Source organism: Prunus mume, linkage group LG2 (genome assembly GCF_029339155.1).
Source record: "Prunus mume cultivar Tortuosa linkage group LG2, ASM2933915v1, whole genome shotgun sequence".
NCBI classification, from domain to species: Eukaryota; Viridiplantae; Streptophyta; class Magnoliopsida; order Rosales; family Rosaceae; genus Prunus; species Prunus mume.
Window position 1 is genome coordinate 36991469 of NC_142699.1, and position 22757 is coordinate 37014225.

Here is a 22757-nt window from a genome sequence, read left to right on the forward strand (position 1 = left end):
TTTCTTCACATAATTATGTTTATCACATGTCACATCCACCCATTGGTCTCTGCAAGGGTCTGAACTCATGTTCCAACCCCATTTGACATCTCTCACTGAATTTCCTGGTGAAAGTTTGTCCATGAATTGCACCAACACTTGCTTGAGTTGCTTTAAGTCTTGATCTTCTGAATTAGCCATTGGAAAGATGAGAAATATCAAAATGGCCAGTACCCAAGTGGGAAAACGATTCATTTTTTCTTATTTTTATGTACAAGTAGAGTTTTTCGTGGACAATGGTTACGTGGTTTTGGTTTCCGCTTTATGAAGTGGGCTTCATTGATGGAAGTTGCAAAACAAGAAGAAAGTAGCAATGTTGAAGTTTGTTTCTGGAATATGACTTGGTGCCAATTGGCTCATACAGACACAGAGTTTGAAGTATTCTTTATGGTTAAGGTTATAACTTATACTCCTCATAACATTTTATACTCCTTCTCACAACATTACATACTAAAAAGTTAGAGTAACAAGTAAACCTGACATACATTTGATTGAAAATTCATACTAGTCCATACATTTTCTTCCAAGGGGCAGCTCATCTTGGGACACTTTTCCATACCACGGAGAGTTGTATAGTAAAACAAAGTTTGAAGTCAATACCTGGCTTTGAACCAGATAACAATTTCATAACAAAAACAAGTAATCAACCAACCAAGAACCTCAGTAAAACTTGAAAAAGAAGAACAAAAAACATTCAGAAATACAAATGAACCACGATCAAATTCCAGAGGAACTGTTTTTTTCAATCAAAAAAATTAGACCAACTGTAATTCCATGGCTTCTCATTCAATTTTGCAAACAAAATATCTTCGTATAATATAAGTCAAAACATTAAATTCAATATATTTCTTATAAATATGATGGCCACAAGTCCAAAGATATTGATATATGGCATTAACAGGTCCTCATTGCTCCGTGGGAATTCTTTAGGGCCTGTTTGGTATTCAACTTGAATCCAACTTTTTAAACTCAAAAACAGAATTTGAGTCCAAAACAAAGAAAACCTGTTTGGTAGTCCTATTTTTAAAAACTCAAACTCAAGAACAACTAAAAACACCCTAAGTATTAAAAACAAAACAAAAAATTTTATGGCAGAGCCCTCAGTATTACATTTCCCTTGTAGGGTTGTAGACACAGTTCGGGTGAACTAAGCGAGTATATTTCATAAATCGAGCTCATTCTCTCCAGCTTGCTCTCCGACAGGTGGAGATGGTAAAGGTGGAGGTGGTGATAGGGTTGGAGATGGTGGTGGAGATGGAGGTGGTGGATTTGCCCCCCATCTCGAAACGCGACCTCTCATCCTAACACGTTGAGGAGGCATGATTCTATACGAAGGAAACAATAGAACCTCGATACCAAGTGATAGGACCATGAATTCTCTCGGAATCCGGACGAATCCGTCATATTTCCGACATCTTATCGATGCCGGGCCCACTTAATTTATAATCAAATATATTGATACACAATTTTTGTTTAATATATTTATACAGTACTCACTCATCAATTAAACAATGGTCTTTATTATACTGCTACTTTTTTTTTTAGAAATTCTAGGATTGCATTCATAATTCAGCCAAAAAAGCCATTAGCCACAAGGGGCCAAAACAAACTAGCCACAAAGGGCAATTACAATAACAGAGCGGTCGAACAACAAAATTAAGACAATCTGGTGCGCCTCCACTAACGATCATGCAGGATCGAATAAATCTGTAGCATAGGCATCCCAACTAAGATTGCAAACTCAGAATAATCAAAAATAGACAAAGCTTGAAAAAACCAAGCCATAACAATACAAATAAAACTCTCACAAATGAGAGATAAAAAGCTCTCACAAAAGAGAGGTGAAAAGCTCTCACAAAAGGAGAGATGAAAACTCACAGAGAACCTACAGAGTCTCTGTGACTTATTCCGAACATAAAGAAACCGCAAAAAAGATGGTGGTAGAGATCCAACGTCAAAACGCAGGTAGAGATCCAACGCTGAGACGCAATCGCCTATGATAGTTGGAGGAAAATCAGAACAAAACTTTGTGACTGATGATACAATCTTGCTACTTAGGTACAATCTTGTTTGATTGTCCATGATAATAAAACTTTGTGATAAATAAAAAAATCAAATAGAAACTAGAATCTTTATATTTATATGAATTCATCACGTTTGTTAATTGTATATTAATAAACGATTGTAGACTGGACTCCAACAGATACACTACGTTAATTAGCTAAAGTACAATGCCAAAAGCCTTCCTTGACGTTGTGAGCTTGTGAAAAGCTAATCTTCAGGGAAACAGCAGTTATATTAGGGAGACGGACACTGAAGCAAGTATTATGAAAGTGTAACGTTCACGTTTCAACATTTTAAATAAGTTTGGTCCCGAAACGCTAAAAGAGGTACCAAGTTTGAATCTCCTCTATCCCATAAATAAATAAATAAGGAGTTTGATGCTGAAGAATGTAAGTCATCTTTAGCTATAAAATCTTTTTTTTTTTGGTTTTGTTTTTATGTTCAAGGACTGATGAAAAAAGTCATTTTCCAGCTCTCGCAAAGTTATTACTCATACAGTACCAGGAATGGTTTTAGTACAGATTTAATTCACATTTAATTTACAGCAAAAACAGATGGAAGTGGTGAAACTGACGTGTGCAAAGCTTAAATTGTCAGGGAGTTTAGTGTACATTGCGATTGATTAAGCCTTCGAATATAGCATATAAATCCTTGTTATCTGGGCCAAATATCTCATCAGCCTTCTGCAGAGTCTCCTGAAATTTTGCAAGTTTACAGATAACATGTAAATAGCAAACCAAATCATCGACACCGAGGGAGAGAGGGAGGGAGGAGGGAAGGGAACACAAACCTCCTTTGTTTGCTTGTGGCCATTTAGCTCCTTAACATTAGCCAGAAATGCACCAAACTGCTCGTAAGACAAACGACTCCTGAGGGCAACAAAGAGAAAAAAAAAAATCGGACAGTGGGAATTTTAGTCCTTAAGATTTGCTAGAACTCACCAAATTTCTCATAAGACAAATGATTTCTGATGCCAATAAGAGGGAAAACAAAATAACCAGACAACAAAATTTCTTATTCAACTAGCCGGGAAATTAATTTTTAACTTGGATGCAGGCAATAATCGGATTTTCTATATATGGTTCTTTCCATCAGACCCAGATTCCAAACTCAATAAGTGTCTTTACCTGACTTGGCGGAAAAATTCTTTCCCGTCCACCCGAGTTCTTCCTAAAACAATTCAAGAGAGAATTAAGAACATTAGAAGAACACACATCGAATAACAGGAGCAGTTCTCAATAACGGCAGTTTCTGCTTTCTAAGTGAAATGTGACTAAACATTTTCTACAAAGGGTCTCTCGAGCTAACCATATTCAGAGCTGTGATGGCTTGAAGGCATAGAAGATCTGTCATCAAACATGCCTCTTGAGGTGGCGAATGACATGGAGTGCCGCTTAGGGGACACAGGTTTCGATGTTCTTGTTGGGGATGTGGATGCAGAATAGACTGGAGGAGAACCAGGAGGAGTGAGCCGAGGTGTGCTAGTTTGGGATGCTAACAGGAGGCCCGGTGATATGCGAGGTCTTTCAGCTGCCATTGCAATGATAAGAAGCAACAAATACAACAATGTTAAAAATTGGCATGCCAAGTTGAAGGTTTAATAATGCGTTCTCTAGCTTAACAATTCACACTTATGGCTAAAGAAGCTTCCTCACTATATGGCATACATGGAAGCATTTTCTATGACTAAGATTTGTATTCGAATCATACCTTCTGTGTCACGATTCTCCGAAAATATGCTTCCTGTTTCAGAGTACTGGCTACGGATTGAAGATGCCCTCGAAGGTGGCAATGTGGCAAATGTGGCATCACCTTCTGAAACTACTATCACATTATGATTTTATTTTGCATTGGCATTTAAGTGAGAAACCAAAACATAGAGCATAAGCAGTTGGCCGAAAAGAAAAATCAAAACCATATGCTAAAGGCTAAGATAGTAAGATGAGGTCACATTCAACAAGTAACGAACAACAAAGTTCTACTGCGCACATTACTTATAATGAGAAATGTTCGGCCTATTAGCCATCTTGATTTATAGTCTAACAATATAACATGTCATGCCGTGGTACAAAAATTAATTAATCTACTTATGAAAATTGAAAATTATAAAATAAAATTAGCTTAGCAAACCTCCAACTTCAGCTTGTGGTTTAGAAGATAAGTTCTCTTGGGTTTGTATCTTAGGCTTAGCAACAGCCTCCGCAGCTCCGGTCTGTTCCAATGTGTGCCACAAATTCAATCCAAGTTATCAAATTAATTAACAACAAAAGTGTAATCCAAGTCTCAGAGAATCAGCCTCGCAAAACAAAATTACTCACAGAATTTTCGTCCTCCTCTTCAAGTGATCGCATAAGCGTCTTTCTGAACACCTCCAACTGCGCACATTAGCAACCACACTAAGCTTAGCCAAAACGACACCGTTTTAGCTTCCCCAACGTGAATTTCAAAATTGAGTTACCTTTGAGACATCTCTGTTCAGCTTCCTCACAGTGTTGGCGAGCAAGGCCTTCTCTTTCACCAAGCCCTCCTGCAATTCCAGAACCAAGTCAATACGAATTGATTAAAATTGAACCGGGTTGAGATTCATGGGCCGGGTCGGACCTTCTCCTGGCCGGCGAGGGCGAGTTTATCGGCGGTCTCGGAGAGCGAGGCGTGGAGGGACTCAACCTGCGCCTGGAGCTCGGCGATGAGCTGGTCCTTCTCGGCGAGCTTGGCGCGCAGAGCGTACGACTCTGATTCCAGGGCAGAGACGCGTGTCGAGAGCGCAACGGAAGTGATTTTGCGGGCCACATCGAGCTGCTCGAAAGGATCCGACGGCAGTACTTGCAACACTTCCTCGGGGAGATCGAAGTTCGAACCACCCGATTCCTTCGCAAGCATTTCTCGCCTTTCTCTCTCTTGGTTTTCCTTCTTTTTTTTTTTCCCCCTTTTTTTGTATTTAATTTTTTTCAACCTTTTTTGGTTTTTTATTCAGAGGTTGTTATACTCTACGGCATATAACCAAAATGCTTTTTTTTTTCCTTTTTTTTTCTTTTTTTTTTTGGTTGGTATATTTTCTGATTGGAAGGAAACATGTGGCTTGTGATTGGATAGGATTTTGAGAAAAAAAAAAAGACAAACAACAGCAGAATCTGGACAAGGCCTAGTGGTTTTGGGCCTAATGGTACAAACCCATTTTTGAAACAAGTAATGGGCCTTTGTGAGGCAAAGCTAAGCGTCGTCGTTTTATGTGGTGGTGATGGAAGGGAAAGGGAACAGGTGGATGTGAATTGTGATTGATTACAGGCCAACCAAATTCAGATTATTCTTGTGGTCTGGTGCTATAAAAATTAGATAATGAAGATGGTGAAATTTGGCCATACTTTGTCGGCTTCCTCGTATTTGGTCAATTGCCTTGTATAAAGGGGTTGGTGACATTTAGAGGTCGGTGCCAAAAACTATACGTGAAATTCTACAATATGCCCTAATTAAAAATGATGTGATATGGGGAAGATGAAGTATTTTTAAAATATATAGTTAGATATGTTGAGTTACTTGGGTATAAATGCTCTTGTTCGCAAGGTGATAATACAGTGACTCGTCATTAATCATTAAAGTGTTAATCGTGAATACATGTAACAAGAATATCTATGGAAGTGCCTAAATAGATACAACACACATTTCAATTAGGAAAATTTTAGGTGATCAGGACCAAGTAAGATCGAGACTGAGTACAATTCCACCCTTAAGAAAGGGTTTGTTATATCTAATATATTGAACAATTTTCCAATTTAATGAGTTTAACGTTGTTATATTCGTTAAACACAAGACATTATAGTTAGTTCAGTATAATAGATCATTTCATGTCTAGTATCAAACCGTCAAACAAGGTCAAAAGGACTGTGAATCCTTCAAAAGAAAAGTAAAAAACAAAGAAAACGGTTCGTGCTTGAATAGGAAGATAGAAAACAGACAATGGCCAGCCACTTTTGACTGCAACGCGTTCCTTCCTACCGACCTTCACAAAACTCTATCAGAAGCCACAAAATAATAATGGTTGTGTTGAAATGTTATAAAATTCAAAGTCATGAAGCGAGTCAGAGGTCACTGAAAGTGACCAGAGAAACAATAAATTAAGTTAACCCAAGGGAGGGGACAGACATATATATAATTGGCTGATCAATCAAGTTAGGTCAACTGTTCAACTCCCATGGTGGAAGGAAGCAACATGACCAAGACTCCAAAGCAGCAGTTCCATTTCTCAGGTGTGACCAAACCATCTTTGAATGAAAAGCAATGAATTTGATTTTCATTTTCATTTTGGGAAGATGTTTCCACTACAATTTCCCAAATGGTATAACAAACGGTGTAAAATTATTTGAGAGCTTTGCTTTGAGCTGCGCAAATTAATTTATAATCCAATATGTTGTTACACAAATTTTGTTTAATACATTTATACAGTACTCACTCATCATTAAACTTCCCGAGCTCCAAAAGTGAGATGTATTGTTATGCCATCTTGATGTACAATGTGCTCGCTGGCCTGAAAGTACCATTAACATCCATACAAGCTTTAGTTTTTTAAACGAGCACGGCCTAATTTGCAAAGCAATGCAGGTTCATACTTTAGCGGGAATATGTTGAATCTCCCCATTCAAAAGCATAAGTAATTTTAACAAGATTTATAAATCTTTATCAGATTAAATAACATGTATGTGTATAATACATCTTTATTAGAACCTATTCGAATGCATTCTAATGTTTCCAAAACATAAATACCCGTTATGTATGGCTAAAAAATACAAACTACACAACTATTAATATGTAGAAAAGAAAATGTCACATAAGTGTCTGGTAAAAATCCATTTCATTTCCAGTAAATATCTATTTAGTTTCCTCCAACATCTTATATAAGTAATTAATAGTGCGTGCTAAATATTTTCAGATGCTTAAAACTTCTTCATTTATGGTTCATTATCATTGTAAATCAGACATGTTCATTCCAAATTAAAGCTAAAAGAAATGAGATTTATGCTCATAACAAATCATGAAAAATAGCTGCTTATCTTATACATATTCAAATATTCCTATGTCATTTCTTTGGAATGAGCCCGGGACCCTTCTTTTGTTTGGTTACACAAGAATCTTGTGTACGGGGTCATACATAATTTCTCCATGATGTTCAAATATTTGTTTAATCTTTAACACCTAATACCTACTATGATTATGTGCAACAGATTTTCTAATTTGAAGGGTTAGGTGTTTTAATTTTTACTGGCTTCTATGTTCCTTGGTATTTTTCCTATTAATTGCTAACTCATGTTTCGTGGTGCCCTATGTAGATAAAACTATCATTGACAACAAAATCTTGTGAGACTTCTCTTGACATTCAGAATGATGACTGTACAAAAGCTATACATAGCTAGTCCATGTGGAAGTCAATTAGGTCCCGTTTGGTTTATGGAAAAGGAGACTTGGGGATGGAAAATCAATTGCTTTCCCTTGTTGGGTAAATCTTGGCATGGAAAATCATTGCCTTGCACATGGGAAAGTAGGAGGGAAGTGAAGCCCTCCTCCCCCCTTGGGTTTTGTTTTCCTCATCATGGAAAAGTTTGGGAAAATGAGCCAACATTAAATACCCATTTTTCATGACCATATTGTCCCCATTAACAATTTAGAATTACAATATAGCATTAAATGCAATTTTTTTTTTCCATATAAGTATAATTGGAAAATTAAACAAATTTTGTTTTACATTCCTACACAAACCAAACATGTGAAAGGAAATAAAGTGGTATTTCTTGATTACTTTCCTATAATTACTAAACATGGTAAAGGAATCTTAATTTCCCTTCCCTTGGGAAATGACTAGGGAAGTGATTTCCCCTCAAATTTGTTCCGTGAACCAAACGGAGCCTACAAATAATGATTTAGCATATATCATCCATGGTGATCATCGATCCTGAATGTAAAATACTATGCATTTATCAGTATTTCATTAACCATTCAAATAATTTAACCGGTTAGAATATGGCACGTTAAATCTATTTAAAATTGTTTTGTCTATATAAAACAATATTGGAGAAGGGAGAGATTCGAACATTGAACCTCGTGTGTATATAGGTAATTGTTCTTAACCAATTAAGTTACAAACCCCTTACATAAAGAAACTTTAATTTGCACTCCTATGGAGGAAGCAACATGACCAAGACACATCCAAAGCAGTTCCATTTCTCGGGTATGACCAAACCATCTCTAAACTGAATGAAAGCGATGAACACATGAACGTGTAAAATCTTCCATGATTCTTCAGGTAACCTTTAGCTTTATGAAATAAAACAAAAAACTTTAATTGTAGTTTATGTATGATTTTCATTTTGCGAAATTACTAAAATGAAAACAATATAGTTTTATTTCAATAACAAACAGTCTAAAATAATAATTTTATTTGAAAGAATTTATATAATTTTTTTTATAAAAAAAGAGTACACATATTGGAGACATTGGACATGATAGCATGATTGCTCCCTTGCACTTCTTTATGAAAATAATATTTAAATTTTGACCCCACAATTAAAAAAGCTTCCCTTCTTTTTCTTTTTCTTCTTCTTTTCTTTTAGTGGATAATTATTATACCAGAAAAATCAATTGCACAAACACAGCAATTGGCAGGGGAAAAAGAAAAAGGTACAAAAAACAAACAGTAATTAAAGTCATGGATGAAAGCTTGATGGGATGGTAAAGTTTTTGAGATATTATTGCAGGTAGGAGGAGAGATAATGGTGTATTTTGTTGGCAGGCACTGAAACTAAGAATCATTCAAATCTAACCTCAAGATTTCCTAATTATTCTTTATTATCTTAACACAGAGTTTTTTAGTAATTAAACACAAGCTGATTACATGTCTCAGTTGGAGTAGCAGGACAGAGATGTGGTAGAATCCTTGACTGAATCAATACATAATAATATCATAAAATAAAAATATATATTTTATTATTTTTATTATAAAGAAAACAAAATCTGATGCAGATTCTTTGATGATTTATCACTTTAAAAAAGAAAGAATGCCTTTATTTAAGGTGCTGATTAAAATAGATAAATGCCATGTTAGTGGGGTTTAAAATAATCATGGAGGTGGCAAAGGGAATTGTTGTTTACAATGTTCTAGAAATAATAAATAATAAAAAAACAAATAATTATCATAATACCATGAACAATGCCATGTGGAGCGTTCTAATTATTATTCAGTACAGAGTACAAACTCTGAGTTTAGAGCATTTGCTTTGCAAAATTCCTTAATTTATTATTGTATTTGGGGTGGGGGGACAATTTTGATTCTTTATCAGTCTCTCAACTACCCAAATTGTGAGGAGTTGTTTGTTTATGAAATATAATTTAATTAATTTCTCCATGACACAATTGGAACTAAAATAACTCTACAAAATGTAGCAAAAACCAATGTTGTTTTCTTCAAGGATTATGCACTATATAAGTATACCACATTTATTGATCATCTCTATAATATGGGTGAGTCCCGTATATATTGGTGGGGTGCACCTATATTAGAGAGGTGGTCAGTTAAAATAGTACAAATAGCATTATTGATAGGTTTATTGAGATAATTTAATACACTTTCAATCAACCTCGTGATTTACACCTTTATTGTTTAGTGAGATAAGATTCTTAGCATTCCCATTTAATGTATTCTCACAGGTTAATTTATGACATAAGGAGCATGGTTGGGAAATTAAGAGGTTGGTTAAAGCAATTAAGGTGTAAATCACGATGTTGATGAAAGGGATTATATAAGGGAACAAAATATGTTTAGCTTTCTATGCTTAAGACAAAATTCGAAGGAACAAATCTCAAGAGATTAAAGGTCAGATTTCACATCTTAATCATATATAGTTAATATTCTAACAATGTTGTAATACTACATGAGGTGATATTGATATATTTTTTATTCATTCAGGAGACGAGAGAACAATAACTGAACTCTAACTATAACAGTTAAAAATAAGTGCTCGAATAAAATATTTAGTAATAGTACAATTTTGATTAATAGTTGAGAGCAAAAATATTACACGTGGCATCCTTAGTGCAACATTATTTATTTAAACTATGTGTTTTCCTTTCATAGTTTTATTTATTTATATATATTATAAATAGTTTACTTTTATTATGTCACCATTCTTCCTATTCATGTTTATCATCAATTTGTTGAGTTATTGTTCTGTGTTTCTCTATAATCTTTGCTTATTTGGTAAGGTTATTCAACTTGGATGCTTCGCTTAGTCATTGTCATTGTCATCTTAGTTGAACCAAAATTTGGGATCAACAACGATGTTATAACTTATATGTTCATATAAAACAATAGGTGTTTTTAAAACCACATTCCTTTTTCTTTTCCGTTCCATAATACACCCTTGAATTATATTAAAAAAATCAAAATTTTCTCTCAACAACTTTTTCTGGTTGCCAAAGTTATAAATGGAGGGGGGTTTCTTCACACACACGAAGCAAAAAAGCTATAAGAATTTGAATATAAAATCATTGGTTTACAAGTCAATGCCCTTTTTCATTATGTTAAATTCCGTATAATTTTGGTCAACAAAAACAAACATGCCTCTTCAATCTTCAATTTTCATTACACCTTCCTTACTAGCTCCTGCGTGTAAAACAAGAAGGAAATGATAATCAAACTCTTTGAATGATTACACCTTTAAAAATAAAAAAATCATCCAACTAACCCAAACCCAAATAAAATACGTAACCAATCACAAGACCTAAACAACTTTATAAACAAAACTAGCCTCTCTTCATGCGCCTCCGTGCATGCGAGAGACTTTTTTTTAATAAAATTTTTAAATTTATTTTAGAATTAAAAAAGATAATGGATAGTTGTGTTCTATAAAAATAAGATCCATTATCTGATTTTTATTTTAATATGAAAAAGTGTGAATTTACCATATTATCCTAATTTAATTAATAATTTCAATTCTTAATGTTTGCATTAACCAAGGGTATTTTATGGTATTTTAAATGTTTCATCATTTTCTACATTTTGTTTTATATATACTAGTCTCTCCACATGCGCTTCTGCGCATGCAAGAGGCTTTATTTTTATTTTTATTTTAAATTTGTTTTAAAATTAAAAAAGATAATATGTAGTTGTGTTTCATGAAAATAGGATCTATTATCTGATTTGTCTTTTTAATTTTAATTTTTTAATATGAAAAACTGTGAATTTACCATATTATCCTCATTTAATTAATAATTTTAATTCTTAATGTTTACATTAACTAAAAATATTTTATAGTATTTTAAATATTTCATTATTCTTTACCTTTTACTTTATATATATAGATGTATATATAAATTAACGAATAATAACAATAATAATGCCATCATCTCCAAGAGTCCAAAACAATACATTTTTTAAATCAGACATTAACATTTCGCTTTTATGACACTCACAAGGCAACCACAAAAAAAAAATCTCGGTCCACACCATAACCGTGACGCCGTTACCGATAACGGAAACCAGACAAGGAAACCTAACGACTCTGTTAAAACAGACATTGATTGGGTCCCACTTCGGGGTGGGCCGAAAGACCTAGTCAGCTTTTCAGCCGAATGACTTTGAAAATGAAAACGTGGCGGCCTCACGCGTTGAGTAGCGAAGGTGGGTAGGACCTTTCGCTCGCTCGTTATCTTCGTCTTTGCTTGTATATAAACACCCCCTCCATTTCTCACAACACCCACGAAACACAAGAAACGGATTTAGAGAGGGGAAATTTCCAACAGTGCGGAAAACACCAAAAAAACACAACCTCCTTCTTCTCCCCCCCATGTGAGGTAGAAGAAGAGGCCAAAAAAGAAAAAAAAACAAAAAAAAAACTAGCGTTTTTCTCTTTCGTTTTTTCAATTTTAGGGATTTTGATTTTTTTGATTTTTAGTTATTATGGGGACTGAGATATTGAGGCCTCAGGATTGTCTGATCGAACGGATCAGAGTCCCTCCGGCGTCGTTTGTGCGCCGGAAGAGTTATTATGGCAACCCCGTACCTAACCAGAATTACGTTTCTAACCCTAGACCTAGAAAACAGGTGGTGCGCTCCGACCCGAGGAGGATCCACGTGCAGCCGGCGGTGGTCTCCAAGAGATCCAGCTCCGAAGACCTTCGGGGCTTCAAGATGGAGAAAGTCACGATCTTGAGGCGCGGCGAGTCGCTGGATTCGAAGAGGAAAGGAAATAACGGTGGATTGGTCGTGACCGGGACCGAGAGGTTGGGACCCGACCCAGAAATGGTGCCGAAGCAGGTGCGGATCGTGGATCTGAAGTCTCCGGTGGAGGGAAAGACCGACATGTACGCCGGATCGGCGTTCGCGGTGTCGCCGGAGCCCAGTGAGCTCCCGCTGCCGTCGTTTTCGAAGAAGAAGCAGGTATCGAAGGTCGTCGACGGTGACTCGGCGACTCGAGACCTGCGGCGGTTGCTCCGGTTGGATTGAAAAGAGAAGATCCGGATCCGAGGGCCCGAAGAAGGCCCCGACTGGATCTGGATCCGAAAAACGGTTCTGTCCTTTGTCGTCTCAGTTTTCGAGGTAGGATCTGTCCGTGATTTTTTTAAACGGCGGTTGATCTTGAAATCTGGAAGAAGACGGGGGCGAATTAGTAATTTATCTAAAGTTTGTCACTTGGTTGGTGTAGCTAATCTTATCAGCTTGTTATGGGAAATATTGTGGGGTTGTTAATGAAGAATTATGTGGTATATTGGTAAATTTAAAGTTAGGATGGGGTGGAAAAGGGGAGATGGAAGAAGAAAAAAAGGTGGGAAATGATGGGGGGTTTGATTTGTTATATTTGGGAATTGGGATGGTTTGGTGTTATTTAGTGAGTTTGATGTGATTTGTAGGTTGGGCGGTAAAATGTTGAATGTTTTTCTGCTCTGTTGGGAATTTGTTCAGTGGGTTTTATGTATAATGTATTGTAAAGAGAGATAAAATTTGGGCAGAAGAAGAATTCTTAATTTTATCTTTTCATTTTAAACTTGTGTTTTTCCAATTTTTTTGGCCCTGCAACTACTTTGAGTTCCTCACAAAACAGACTAGAAACCCGAAATCCCAAACATAAAGATCATATTTTAAAGAAGACAAGGGAGATCATTACAGCAAAGTCACAGATTCCATTGAGTAGGGACTCTTTTTCTTGTTTTTTTTAATAGGCTAAATTAGTTTCTGTGAATTAATCTAATCTACGAAGAGAGAGATCATAACTTGGGTCTAGGGGACAAGACTCGGACTCACTGCTCTAATTATTCTCGTCAATTGGTTTAATTCACATCTGATTGTTCTGGTCAATTGGTCTAATCCATATCTGCTATGCAATGGACTCTTGAATGAAATAGTCGATTGGTCTAATCTGATTGTTCTAGTCGATTGGTCTAATCCACATATGCTATGCAATGGACTCTTGAATGAAATAGTCGATTGGTCTAATCCACATATGATTGTTCTGGTCGATAGGTCTAATCCACATCTGCTCTGCAATGGACTCTTGAATGAAATAGAAGGAAAAGAAGGAAACTTGGGGGCCATGAGAGCCACATCTTCCAAATATCAGAATCTGAAGTCAAAGTCCACATCCATTGCCCAGGCAAACTTTTCCAGGAGGGATTTGTTGAATATCTGTGCCAATTGAAAATGGTCACGCATATAGCATGAACCAGCTTATACAAACCAAACCAATTAGCAAATCTTTTAACAAAACCCTACCTTCTCAAGTGGAACTTCATGTCGCTTGCACCATGCAACAGTGATTCTGGGGTCAAGATAGTTGGTCTTGGACGTTCCTAATGCCACTGTTTTCAGATCCTCTTTGGTTCTCATGTCTACTTCCATTTTTTCAATCTTTTCTGTCGTTTTAGCTATCTTCTTCTCCAACCTGTGTCAATCAAAAAATACCATGAAAGGCCATATCCAGACATGATGAAAACGAAGCAGACAAATGAAGTAAACTTACGCTTCCGGGGTCAAGTTTCTCTTTCGCTTCCCATCGGCATCTTCCAGCGGAGGCTTTCCCTTTCTGGCCCTGTCCAAATCTGTTTTCAGCTCTTTCAGGGTGCCCTACAACCCCGAAAAGAGAATGAGTTCCAGAGCAAGAAATAGGCATGCATTTCAAATACCATGAGTTTATAAACCTACTCAGTTTAGGTGATTACCTGAAGGCCACCAATCTTCCCCATTAACTTAGACATCTGTGCACCGTGAGACTTTGAGACAGTACGTTGATGATTACAAATGATGGCAACCTGCAACGAAAATTATAGATTGCACTTAGTCAAAAGGAGCATTACTCTCATTAAAAAAAAAGGAGCATTACTATAAACTTAGTACAAATTCTCAAGGGATTGACTGCTATACCTCTTTGTTTGCGTGCTGATAAACAACAAGTTTCTCTGAAACATCTCCCTCTTTGGTTTCCTTGTTCAACTGCCGTCAGGCCAAGAAAAAATATAAGGAAAAAAAATCATCATAAAAGGAAATGGAAACAGAGAGAGGGGCAGGAGATTAACTTACTATGTTATCCAATGTGATCTATGCATTGTAGGTACGGAAAACTTTGGCTGTAAGGCCAGGCATCAGTTCTTTCAGATGGGGGTTCAATTTACTGGTATCCAACTTGTCAAAAAGATCATCATTGCCACGCTTCCCTAAAGCAAATAGAAAACAGAACAAAGTCGAACACATTCATAGGCTTCAATTACCAGAAAAAGAAGAAGGAAATAGGCTGAAATTATAATGCCACCAACTCACCAGCCTGGAACTGTATGATTGCTTTGTAAACAGGAACCTCAACTTCAACAGTATTTTCATATCTGATTGAATCTTTACCAAGGAAGTTGAACTGAGATTATAAACAACAGAGTTGACTGGTTATTTACTGGTGATAAATACATTGACAGACTACCTGCAATGACTTAAAAAATTTCTATAACAGCAGCAAGGCATTACCTCCAAGGAGTTAGGGGCAATTGCTTTTACATTCTCTACTTTTAAAGTGCAGCAACCAACAGTATCGGCTTCATCATCCTCCTGCAGTAGATCGATCAATAAAAAACAATCATAAACAGTCCTGTCCACTTCTTTGTGGACAAATGGTTCGAAACTTTGAATTGCATGCTTGCTCTACCTTTTCATTGCCGGCCCTGAGAGCAAGTTTATCGATGAGATAGGTAGCAACTGCTATCTGCCGCTTTGCGCCATCTTTACTTGTAAAATCCTTAGTGTATGCAGCCCTGATGTTTCCTATGTAGTCCTGCACTCAAAATAGCAGGGTTTTCATCAATATGATGGCAAGCATCTTCTATGTTATCCGAAAAAACTACTATCTTCAAAAGTTTAAGGGCATGTTCCCATCTAAAACACCTTCAGCATCCTTGCTTTCTCATATTTCTCCTTGTCACTTTGCCCCTTCAAGGAACTACTAGGTGACAGAAACACGTATTTGAATAACTTTTGGTTGATTGGATCGTTCCAGAATGCTAACCATGTAACCATATTGTCATGCCTTACTTCTTTCCAGCTGCATCGATCAAATGCATTGATTTAAACTCCAAATCAGTTAATGAAAAGAAAAAACTATCATAACTTTGGAAGTAAATGAGTTCTGTTGTTTTAACAAAACCTTCCACCAGAGATGGGACATTCTGGAATCGGGGCATCCTTTCCTATATTGATCGTAACATCGCTTGGACGAATCCGCCTTTTCAGCTTTCCCAACTGATACCATATATAACAAGAATTAACGGCAACATATGCAAAGAAAACTCAGAATCAGTGTAAACACTTCAACAGATAGCCACCACCTATCAAACTATCTCATCATCGACAAAACTGAAATCTGTATCACAGAGAGAAAAAAGAAGAAGTTATCAAACAACCTTTGGATGCTCCCCACGGCCTCAGAATAATCCAGGTGGTTCAACTCTGAAGTTTCCAACCTGTATTAAGATTGACACCAGAAATCACAAGGCAAACTACTCATTTAATGATAAAATGCAAAGAACAGAGCTAAGCTACTATCATTTAAACAACATATTAATTGACATAGCATATCTACCATATTCACAATCATCAGAAAAGCGCCATAAAATTGGTAGATAATTGCAGATGGGCTAACCAGATTGCAAACTAGGTTACAGGGGAAAAAGCAATCAAAAAGCTAGAGATAACCTTCTCTTTTACACCATCAACAATAGCCCACATATACTTCTCCTCTTGTTTCAGTTTCTCTTCCTGCAAGGCCTTCTTGTCCTGCATCAACACATACTCCTTAAAAATTTTGCAACAACAAGGAGGTATAAGGAAAAACAATGAATTAGAGCTAGCTACCAACTTACTTCCTTACTCAGCTGTTTCTTTTTCTCCTTTTCATTCTGATACCAATCATATATTGGGGTAAAATCACAAGCATCCAATTTCTGAATTACATGCCTCTTCCCAAGCAACTTTTGCCAATCATTCCAGAAATTGTTTCTGAATGTTTTTTTCTGCACATATTCTGTGTCCTTCATCACGGCATACATCGTCGCAACCTGCACTTATAAACTTAAATCATCAAGAAATTAGAACATACAACAAAGCAAGTATATATAGATCGTTGAGAGAGTGAGACAGGGACCTCCTCTTGTTCAGGAGTCAAGTTGACTGGCTTCCCATTGTAGAGCATCTTTACACCATGAGGCTTGTATGGAGGTGGGAAGATGACACCATTGTGAACTAAAGTAGCCCATTTTTCCTGCCCATCATTGGAGCTTGGCACCACGTTTGTCGATTTAGAATACTTAGAAAAATTCAACCTTTTTTGTCCTTCTTGATCGTTTTCTTGATTGAAGATGAACCCACTTTTGTTACCTTTTTTGGCTTTGTCAATGCCACAGATGATTTATTATCTGACCTGACTTTCTTAGCTCGATCGGCAATTGTAATGAAGTCATCATCCTCCTCTTCCTTCGCTTCTTTTTTGGCTGACACCTGCTTGTTCTTTGCAGAAGTAGAAGAATCCGGAACTTTTGGTCTTTTAACTGAAGACTGCTCAGAGACATTGGCCTCATCTAGAGGCCTCTTACCAGAGACCGGAGAAGAAGTTTTCTTCTGAGGTTTCGGCTTCATTCGAAGCCTTGATGATAACGGTTTGTCATCCTCTTCCGAATCAATAGAAGTCTTACTTTCTTCTTCAGCAGTGGCAGGCTTAATCTGTTCTGATAGCTGTTCTGACTGACCCTCTAATGCAGCTGATGCTTTTGAATTGGATACTGGTGAGGTCCTGGCAGATGAAGTTGAAGCTTCTGGGCTTGATAATGGAGATTTTACTGGTGATGATTTGGTTGATGGTACCATCTTACCCTTTTGCAACACTTGAGTTTGGACCTTGTCTATTTAGATGCATGCAATCCTTGTTGTCTTCTGTATAAGTTTTCTTTATATTATCAAAAATTCAATTTGATATATATATATATATATATATACAGAATTGAGGATCAAATAATTTTATTTGAGTTTATAATTTTTTCCAATTATCCAAACCATCTATCGTTTAGGTCTTCATTCATAGATCATCCTTACAAAAATTAGACAAATGAAACCGTTTGACATCCAATTGTGTCATACAAAATCAATGAACATTCTTCAAGAAAGTACTAAAATTTCAATAACTCAATTGAATGGTCAAATGATATCGGATTCAAGTGATTTTTGTAGAGATGATCTTTGAATGTGTATCTACAAAATAGACGGTTTGGATTAGTGAAATACAATCCTAAACTTATTTGAGGATCCTCAAAATATATATATATATATATAGAAAGAGACTGCGTAGATAACGAGATCAGATAAATGTTGCAGGGAATGTAACCCTAAATTCCAAACACCATAATCGTAAGAGAATCAGAGAGGATATCATAAGCATATAATGGAATGCACAGAGATCAAACCCTAATGGGGCAAAAGCAAAAGAAAGAGTCCTAAGGAAAGGCGTACTTGTTTGTCAAGGAATAAATTGAACTTGCAGCTTCTGATCTCTAAAGTTCAGCACAAATATGAAAGTAGGGTGTGAATATTGAACAAGGATAAAAGACAGCATTAACAATTTATCAAATTAAAACCGTTACTTAAAACACACATACAACAACAGGAAACATAAATTAAATGTTCTCCTACTTTCTGAAAAAAAAGAAAAAAAAAATTGGTTTCCTATTTTTAAGGGAGTCCCATGTTTACTTTTTTTAAAATAATTAAAAAGAAAAAATGGTAAAGCAGAACGGGGGTTTCAACTTGAGACTATTGGTCTGCAAGTCAGGACCTTTTTATTGGATTAGACCCGGTTGAAAAAAAGAGTTAAAACAATAATAGTAACTAACTGAAAAAATTAGAGCAAGTTAGGATTGGGCCATAGAGCCTAGGTAACGGTTTTTAGGTTAGGTTGGGCTTATGTTTACAAACCTACTTGTAAAATACAAATTCTATTATTTCAAATTCATCTATGATATAAGTCAAAGAGTCACAAATGGTCCGTGCGATTTGAGGAAACTGTAACTCTAGGTATTGCAATTTGAATTTTGTTGATTTTACTCATGTTATTTACTTTCGTTACTGATTTAAGACAAATATCCCATTTCCGCCGATTTTTATAACTTGGGTGACTTGTAGTCCGTGCAACCAACTCCCGCATCATGCATCAACAGACCTAAACATGTGAATTTTCAATGTGCAACCACGCATTAAGCTCAATCACATGAATACGTCATATTAGATTCAGAGCATGCAAACCCCAAAATTAATTGACCATTAATAAAGAGGCTCAATATATTGTTATGTGAGGCTTAGAATTCTAGATATGAGATTCTCTGCTCTCAAAACAAAGGATACACATAGCCCAAATTAGTCTAAGAGCATCCACAATCATGCTCTTTATTTTTTAGTTAAATTTTAGCTAAAAACATATAAAAGTTATTTTAGGAGCTCTCTATAAAATTTAAACTTCAATTATGTTCTCTAGTTTAGGAAGTCATAAATGCTATAACTTTTTTTTGATTGGTCAATCTCTATTAAAAAATAAAATAAAAAATAGTTAGCATTAAATAAGAGTTTGAAATACTCATTAAATAAAGCAGCATTAAATTATAGGAAGCCACTAGGAGTCTTTTCTCTCTCCTCAAATTTAGGAGCTCCTAGAGGTCTTCCTATTTTAGGAGGTGGATAAGGAGCATGGTTGGAGTTGTATTTTTACAATTCCTCCTTAAAATTTATCTAAGGAGGTGGTTTAAGGAACCCATTATGGATGCTCTAACTAGCTTAAGTAAACATCAGCAACAGTAGTCCATCTGATTAGTCTAAGTGACATCACTTGATAATAATTGGGAGAAATGTACCAAATTTAGCAACTTCCTTATGGGCCTAAAGTTCATAGGCAAGCAAAAAAGTGGGTAATTTTAACCGAATTTAATTTTGGCTTCCTGCTTACTCCAAAACCCGTAAGTTTGCATTTTGCTAGTCTAACAACAACATTAGTCGAGCATTACTTCATGCACTGCCCAAAAAGGATAAAATATATTAAATTAAATCATCACGAAAATGAGTAAAGTTCTAACACAAGGAGAGAAACTTATTTATGTGTTGGTATTCCTAGTCAATCACATATGATCATTTATTTTAAGCTTATTTACTGTAGTCTCCTTGAATTGCTTCAACAAAATTTCCATTTAGATAGCCTTCAAAACTGTTTCCTTTGCCCTAGCCTCAATCCTTTTGGTTTCTTCTCTCACTGCCTCCATAATACTTTCCTTAAATTTGTCAATAAATTTTACTCTTTGCTATCTCGGCAAATTGAAGAATTGAGTTGGGGAAACCCCAACTCCAACACCTTTGACTCTCTCACCATGCTCAGGGGTTCCCAAAGTCAAGGTCAAAATATCGTTGCTCCTATAGACAGTCAGAGTGCCCTCGGAGACTTGTTTTTTTAAATCATCCTATAAGAGAGAGAGAGAGAGAGAGAGAGAGAGAGAGAGAGAGAGAGAGAGAGAGAGAGATGTTAGTGAGTGAACAGATCGTATAACAAATAAAATAAACAACTAAATAAAAAATACTAACCGACGTGGTAAATCAGTGAAGACGACGAGTTATTTAAAAAACTGATGCAGTAATTCATTTTACAAGTCGGTAATAAATTACCGTCGTTGTGTATGCATTCTAACGTCAGTGCATGAAAAAACCGTTGTATAATTGACATCCAGAGAAAAAAAAAATATTAACCAAAATATTCATGGATTTCCAGAAATAGTGTACAAATCAATTGCACAGAGAGAGAGAGAGAGAAACTGTCGTGCTAATTCAATACAGACGTCGGTTTTGAAAAATACTACCGTCATATCAATTTTAAAATGGTAGTAAATAAAAATCGTCGTGGTGTTTCATGTCTAACGACGGTTACTAAAACGAATGACGTCTAAATGAATATGAAGAAAGTTTAAAACTTTAATTTAAAATGTTAACTCAGAAATATAAATTGTCATGATAATTCAATACAGACATCGGTTTCATAAAAATACTTACGCGTTATATCATTTTTAAACGGCGGTAAATACAAACCGCCATGGTGTTTTATGTCTAACGACGGTTACTAAAACGAACGACGTCTAAATGAAAAATAAAACCTCTGTTTTACAAATTTAGAAAAGAGTCAGTGAGACTTACGATTAATTTTGTCTTCTCTGCAACCTTTGGATTAGGGATGTTTCCCTATTTATCTTCTCTTGCCTTCTTCCATAGTACATAACGATCGATTTCTTCATCGGGTATGATTTCTTTCAATTGGTCCTCCAAACCAACATACCCTTTTCGAGACAACCTATGGTTGTACTCGCATTTTTCCTTTCTCTGTGACTGCTTAGAATGCACAGCCTCAAAATCTGAGGATAACCTTGAAGTTGTAAAAGCATCCCATTGCGATTTCTCTATGAAGTTATAAAGCTGATGAGGTTTTTTTAACTTCTAATTCTCATTTGTGAATGAAAGGATAAACTGGCTAGTTAAGTTTGAAATCATTCCATTTTTTGGCGGCAGACGACATCACCATCTTCTTGCCCCATTCCTTAACAACATAAACCATTTGAACAGCTTCCCAAATCTGCTCGTTCAGGTCCTTGGGCAATTGAGTCCATTTCTTGCCTATAAGAGGGACTCTGGTGCGTGCCAAAACACCAATGTAACTTTGCATCTCACAAGAGGGACTCGGTTTTGTCTTGTATGTCATTCTCACACCACGTCAAATACAAGACAAAACCGTTGTCCTCACACGACATGATACTGAGGGACTAGTTATTTTATTCAAACCAGTGAAAGATTTTGTCCTTTTGAAAGGAGTCTTGTTTCCAGACTCGTTCTTAAAAAAAAAAAAAAACTTCAAATGATATTGAAAATAGAAAAAGAGAGTGAGAAAATACATTTGGCTTGCAAAGAAAGTTTTCTTTGGAAGTAAACTTTGGAGTTTTGGAGATGAAGACGAGGAAGATGAAGAGAGAATTAGACATGCAGCTTTTTGGAAATGAGAGGAAAACTGGTGGAAAACTGAAATTTTTTATCAGTTAGAGAGCATAAAATTTTAGGTTAGGTGACGAAAAAGTTTTTATATTGTTCCAAAGATCAATACAACGACGGTTCTGACAAAAACCACTCTAGTATGTTCTTACCACGACGTTATGGTAGTAGAAACCGACGTGGTTAGTAATAAAGCCAATTGACTTTTTGTATTCCGAAAACGACGTGGTCCTCTAGGCACTACATGTCAAAAGTTTACTTTTGAAGAAGTGATATTATAAGTTACCACGTCATCATTTTATGCATAATCGACGTTGTTTGTTATAAAGTCGATGAATTTAGTTACCAAACCAATGTGGTTATTTTATTTATACGACCACAATTTATTACTCACTGACGTGAATTATTTTAATTAGATGTCACTACTTGTAATAGAACCGACGTGGATAGTGAAGATTATTTGTATAAATATGGTTTTTTCACACGTTCTTTCACTTTCAGTTTTCAATTAGGGTTCCAACTTCTTCTTGCCCTTGGCTCTGTCTCGCATTTTGGGAGGCAATAGTTTGGATGTTGATGTGTGTGCGCGTTTGTGTATCTAAAAGACACAAACACACACACATATCATCAACTTCTAAAAAATTGTCTTTCTGAAAGCAAATGTTTTGGATGTTGATGTGTGGCTGCCATCTTCAAGTTTTAGAGGCAAATTTTTTGGATTTTGACGTGTATGTGCCTTTGTGTATCTCAAAGACACAAAGATACATACATCGTCTACTTCTAAAAAATTGTCTCTCTCACATTAGTGATTCGATTATGATGAGGAACAGAATTCCCAATGGTAAGATTTCATTCTAATTTTCTTGTTAAGATGGGTTTCTATATAAACGGTCATGGTTTTTACAATTCTTGTCATTCTGTTGATCTACCGTCATAGGCTACACAAAACCTAGAAATAAATCTTTAAAAAGAAATAAAAATTTAGACGTCGATTTACAGATAAGGTCACACGTATAAAGCAAATAAATACGACAATATTTTTAAGTTCACGACGTGGTAAAATAATATTATACGTCGTTAA

At 35.9% G+C, this 22757-nt stretch overlaps 3 protein-coding genes across 7 annotated transcripts; 1 reads left to right on the forward strand and 2 right to left on the reverse strand.

The window, feature by feature from the left end:
• Positions 1-2567: 2567 nt before the first annotated feature.
• Positions 2568-5069, reverse strand: LOC103322892 (PH-response transcription factor). 3 transcript variants are annotated; one of them, XM_008224845.3, is made up of 9 exons: positions 4705-5069; positions 4562-4630; positions 4422-4478; positions 4234-4315; positions 3814-3918; positions 3412-3633; positions 3231-3273; positions 2894-2972; positions 2568-2798 (listed from the first exon to the last, which is right to left on the reverse strand). In XM_008224845.3, the coding sequence occupies exons 1-9, from the start codon at positions 4981-4983 to the stop codon at positions 2706-2708; spliced, it is 1029 nt and encodes a 342-aa protein (XP_008223067.2). In that variant the 5' UTR covers positions 4984-5069; the 3' UTR covers positions 2568-2705. The 3 variants fall into 3 exon arrangements, with proteins under 3 accessions (XP_008223067.2, XP_008223066.2, XP_008223065.2); XM_008224844.3 differs by having other exon boundaries at positions 3814-3924; XM_008224843.3 differs by having other exon boundaries at positions 3814-3927.
• A 6759-nt stretch (positions 5070-11828) lies between these two features.
• On the forward strand, positions 11829-13130 carry LOC103322891 (uncharacterized). Its single transcript, XM_008224842.3, has one exon. It carries the CDS (start codon positions 12047-12049, stop codon positions 12590-12592), a length of 546 nt encoding a protein of 181 aa, XP_008223064.2. The 5' UTR covers positions 11829-12046; the 3' UTR covers positions 12593-13130.
• A 387-nt stretch (positions 13131-13517) lies between these two features.
• On the reverse strand, positions 13518-16656 carry LOC103322966 (DNA topoisomerase 1 beta-like). Of its 3 annotated transcripts, XM_089045304.1 has the most exons (14): positions 16483-16656; positions 16316-16396; positions 16024-16083; positions 15768-15862; positions 15509-15665; positions 15273-15398; positions 15095-15175; positions 14897-14987; positions 14660-14793; positions 14504-14572; positions 14302-14391; positions 14103-14206; positions 13856-14024; positions 13518-13768 (listed from the first exon to the last, which is right to left on the reverse strand). In XM_089045304.1, exons 11-14 carry the CDS (start codon positions 14335-14337, stop codon positions 13700-13702), a joined length of 378 nt encoding a protein of 125 aa, XP_088901430.1. In that variant the 5' UTR covers positions 14338-14391; positions 14504-14572; positions 14660-14793; positions 14897-14987; positions 15095-15175; positions 15273-15398; positions 15509-15665; positions 15768-15862; positions 16024-16083; positions 16316-16396; positions 16483-16656; the 3' UTR covers positions 13518-13699. The 3 variants fall into 3 exon arrangements, 2 of the variants coding, with proteins under 2 accessions (XP_088901430.1, XP_088901431.1); XR_016123869.1 differs by lacking the exon at positions 13518-13768 and having other exon boundaries at positions 13995-14024; XM_089045305.1 differs by lacking the exons at positions 15273-15398; positions 15509-15665; positions 15768-15862; ... (1 more) ...; positions 16316-16396; positions 16483-16656 and having other exon boundaries at positions 15095-15260.
• Between the last annotated feature and the right edge of the window lie 6101 nt (positions 16657-22757).

Coding starts and splice junctions, on each gene's coding strand:
- LOC103322966 (XM_089045304.1), bottom strand. CDS start 14,337: ATGTCTAAGTTAATGGGGAAGATTGGTGGCCTTCAG. Junction 14,025..14,102: donor AGAAACTTGACCCCGGAAGC/GTAAGTTTACTT, acceptor TGATTGACACAG/GTTGGAGAAGAAGATAGCTA. Junction 13,769..13,855: donor ATGAAGTTCCACTTGAGAAG/GTAGGGTTTTGT, acceptor CAATTGGCACAG/ATATTCAACAAATCCCTCCT.
- LOC103322891 (XM_008224842.3), top strand. CDS start 12,047: ATGGGGACTGAGATATTGAGGCCTCAGGATTGTCTGATCGAACGGATC.
- LOC103322892 (XM_008224843.3), bottom strand. CDS start 4,983: ATGCTTGCGAAGGAATCGGGTGGTTCGAACTTCGATCTCCCCGAGGAA. Junction 4,631..4,704: donor CCCTCGCCGGCCAGGAGAAG/GTCCGACCCGGC, acceptor CTGGAATTGCAG/GAGGGCTTGGTGAAAGAGAA. Junction 3,274..3,411: donor CCATCACAGCTCTGAATATG/GTTAGCTCGAGA, acceptor GAATTGTTTTAG/GAAGAACTCGGGTGGACGGG.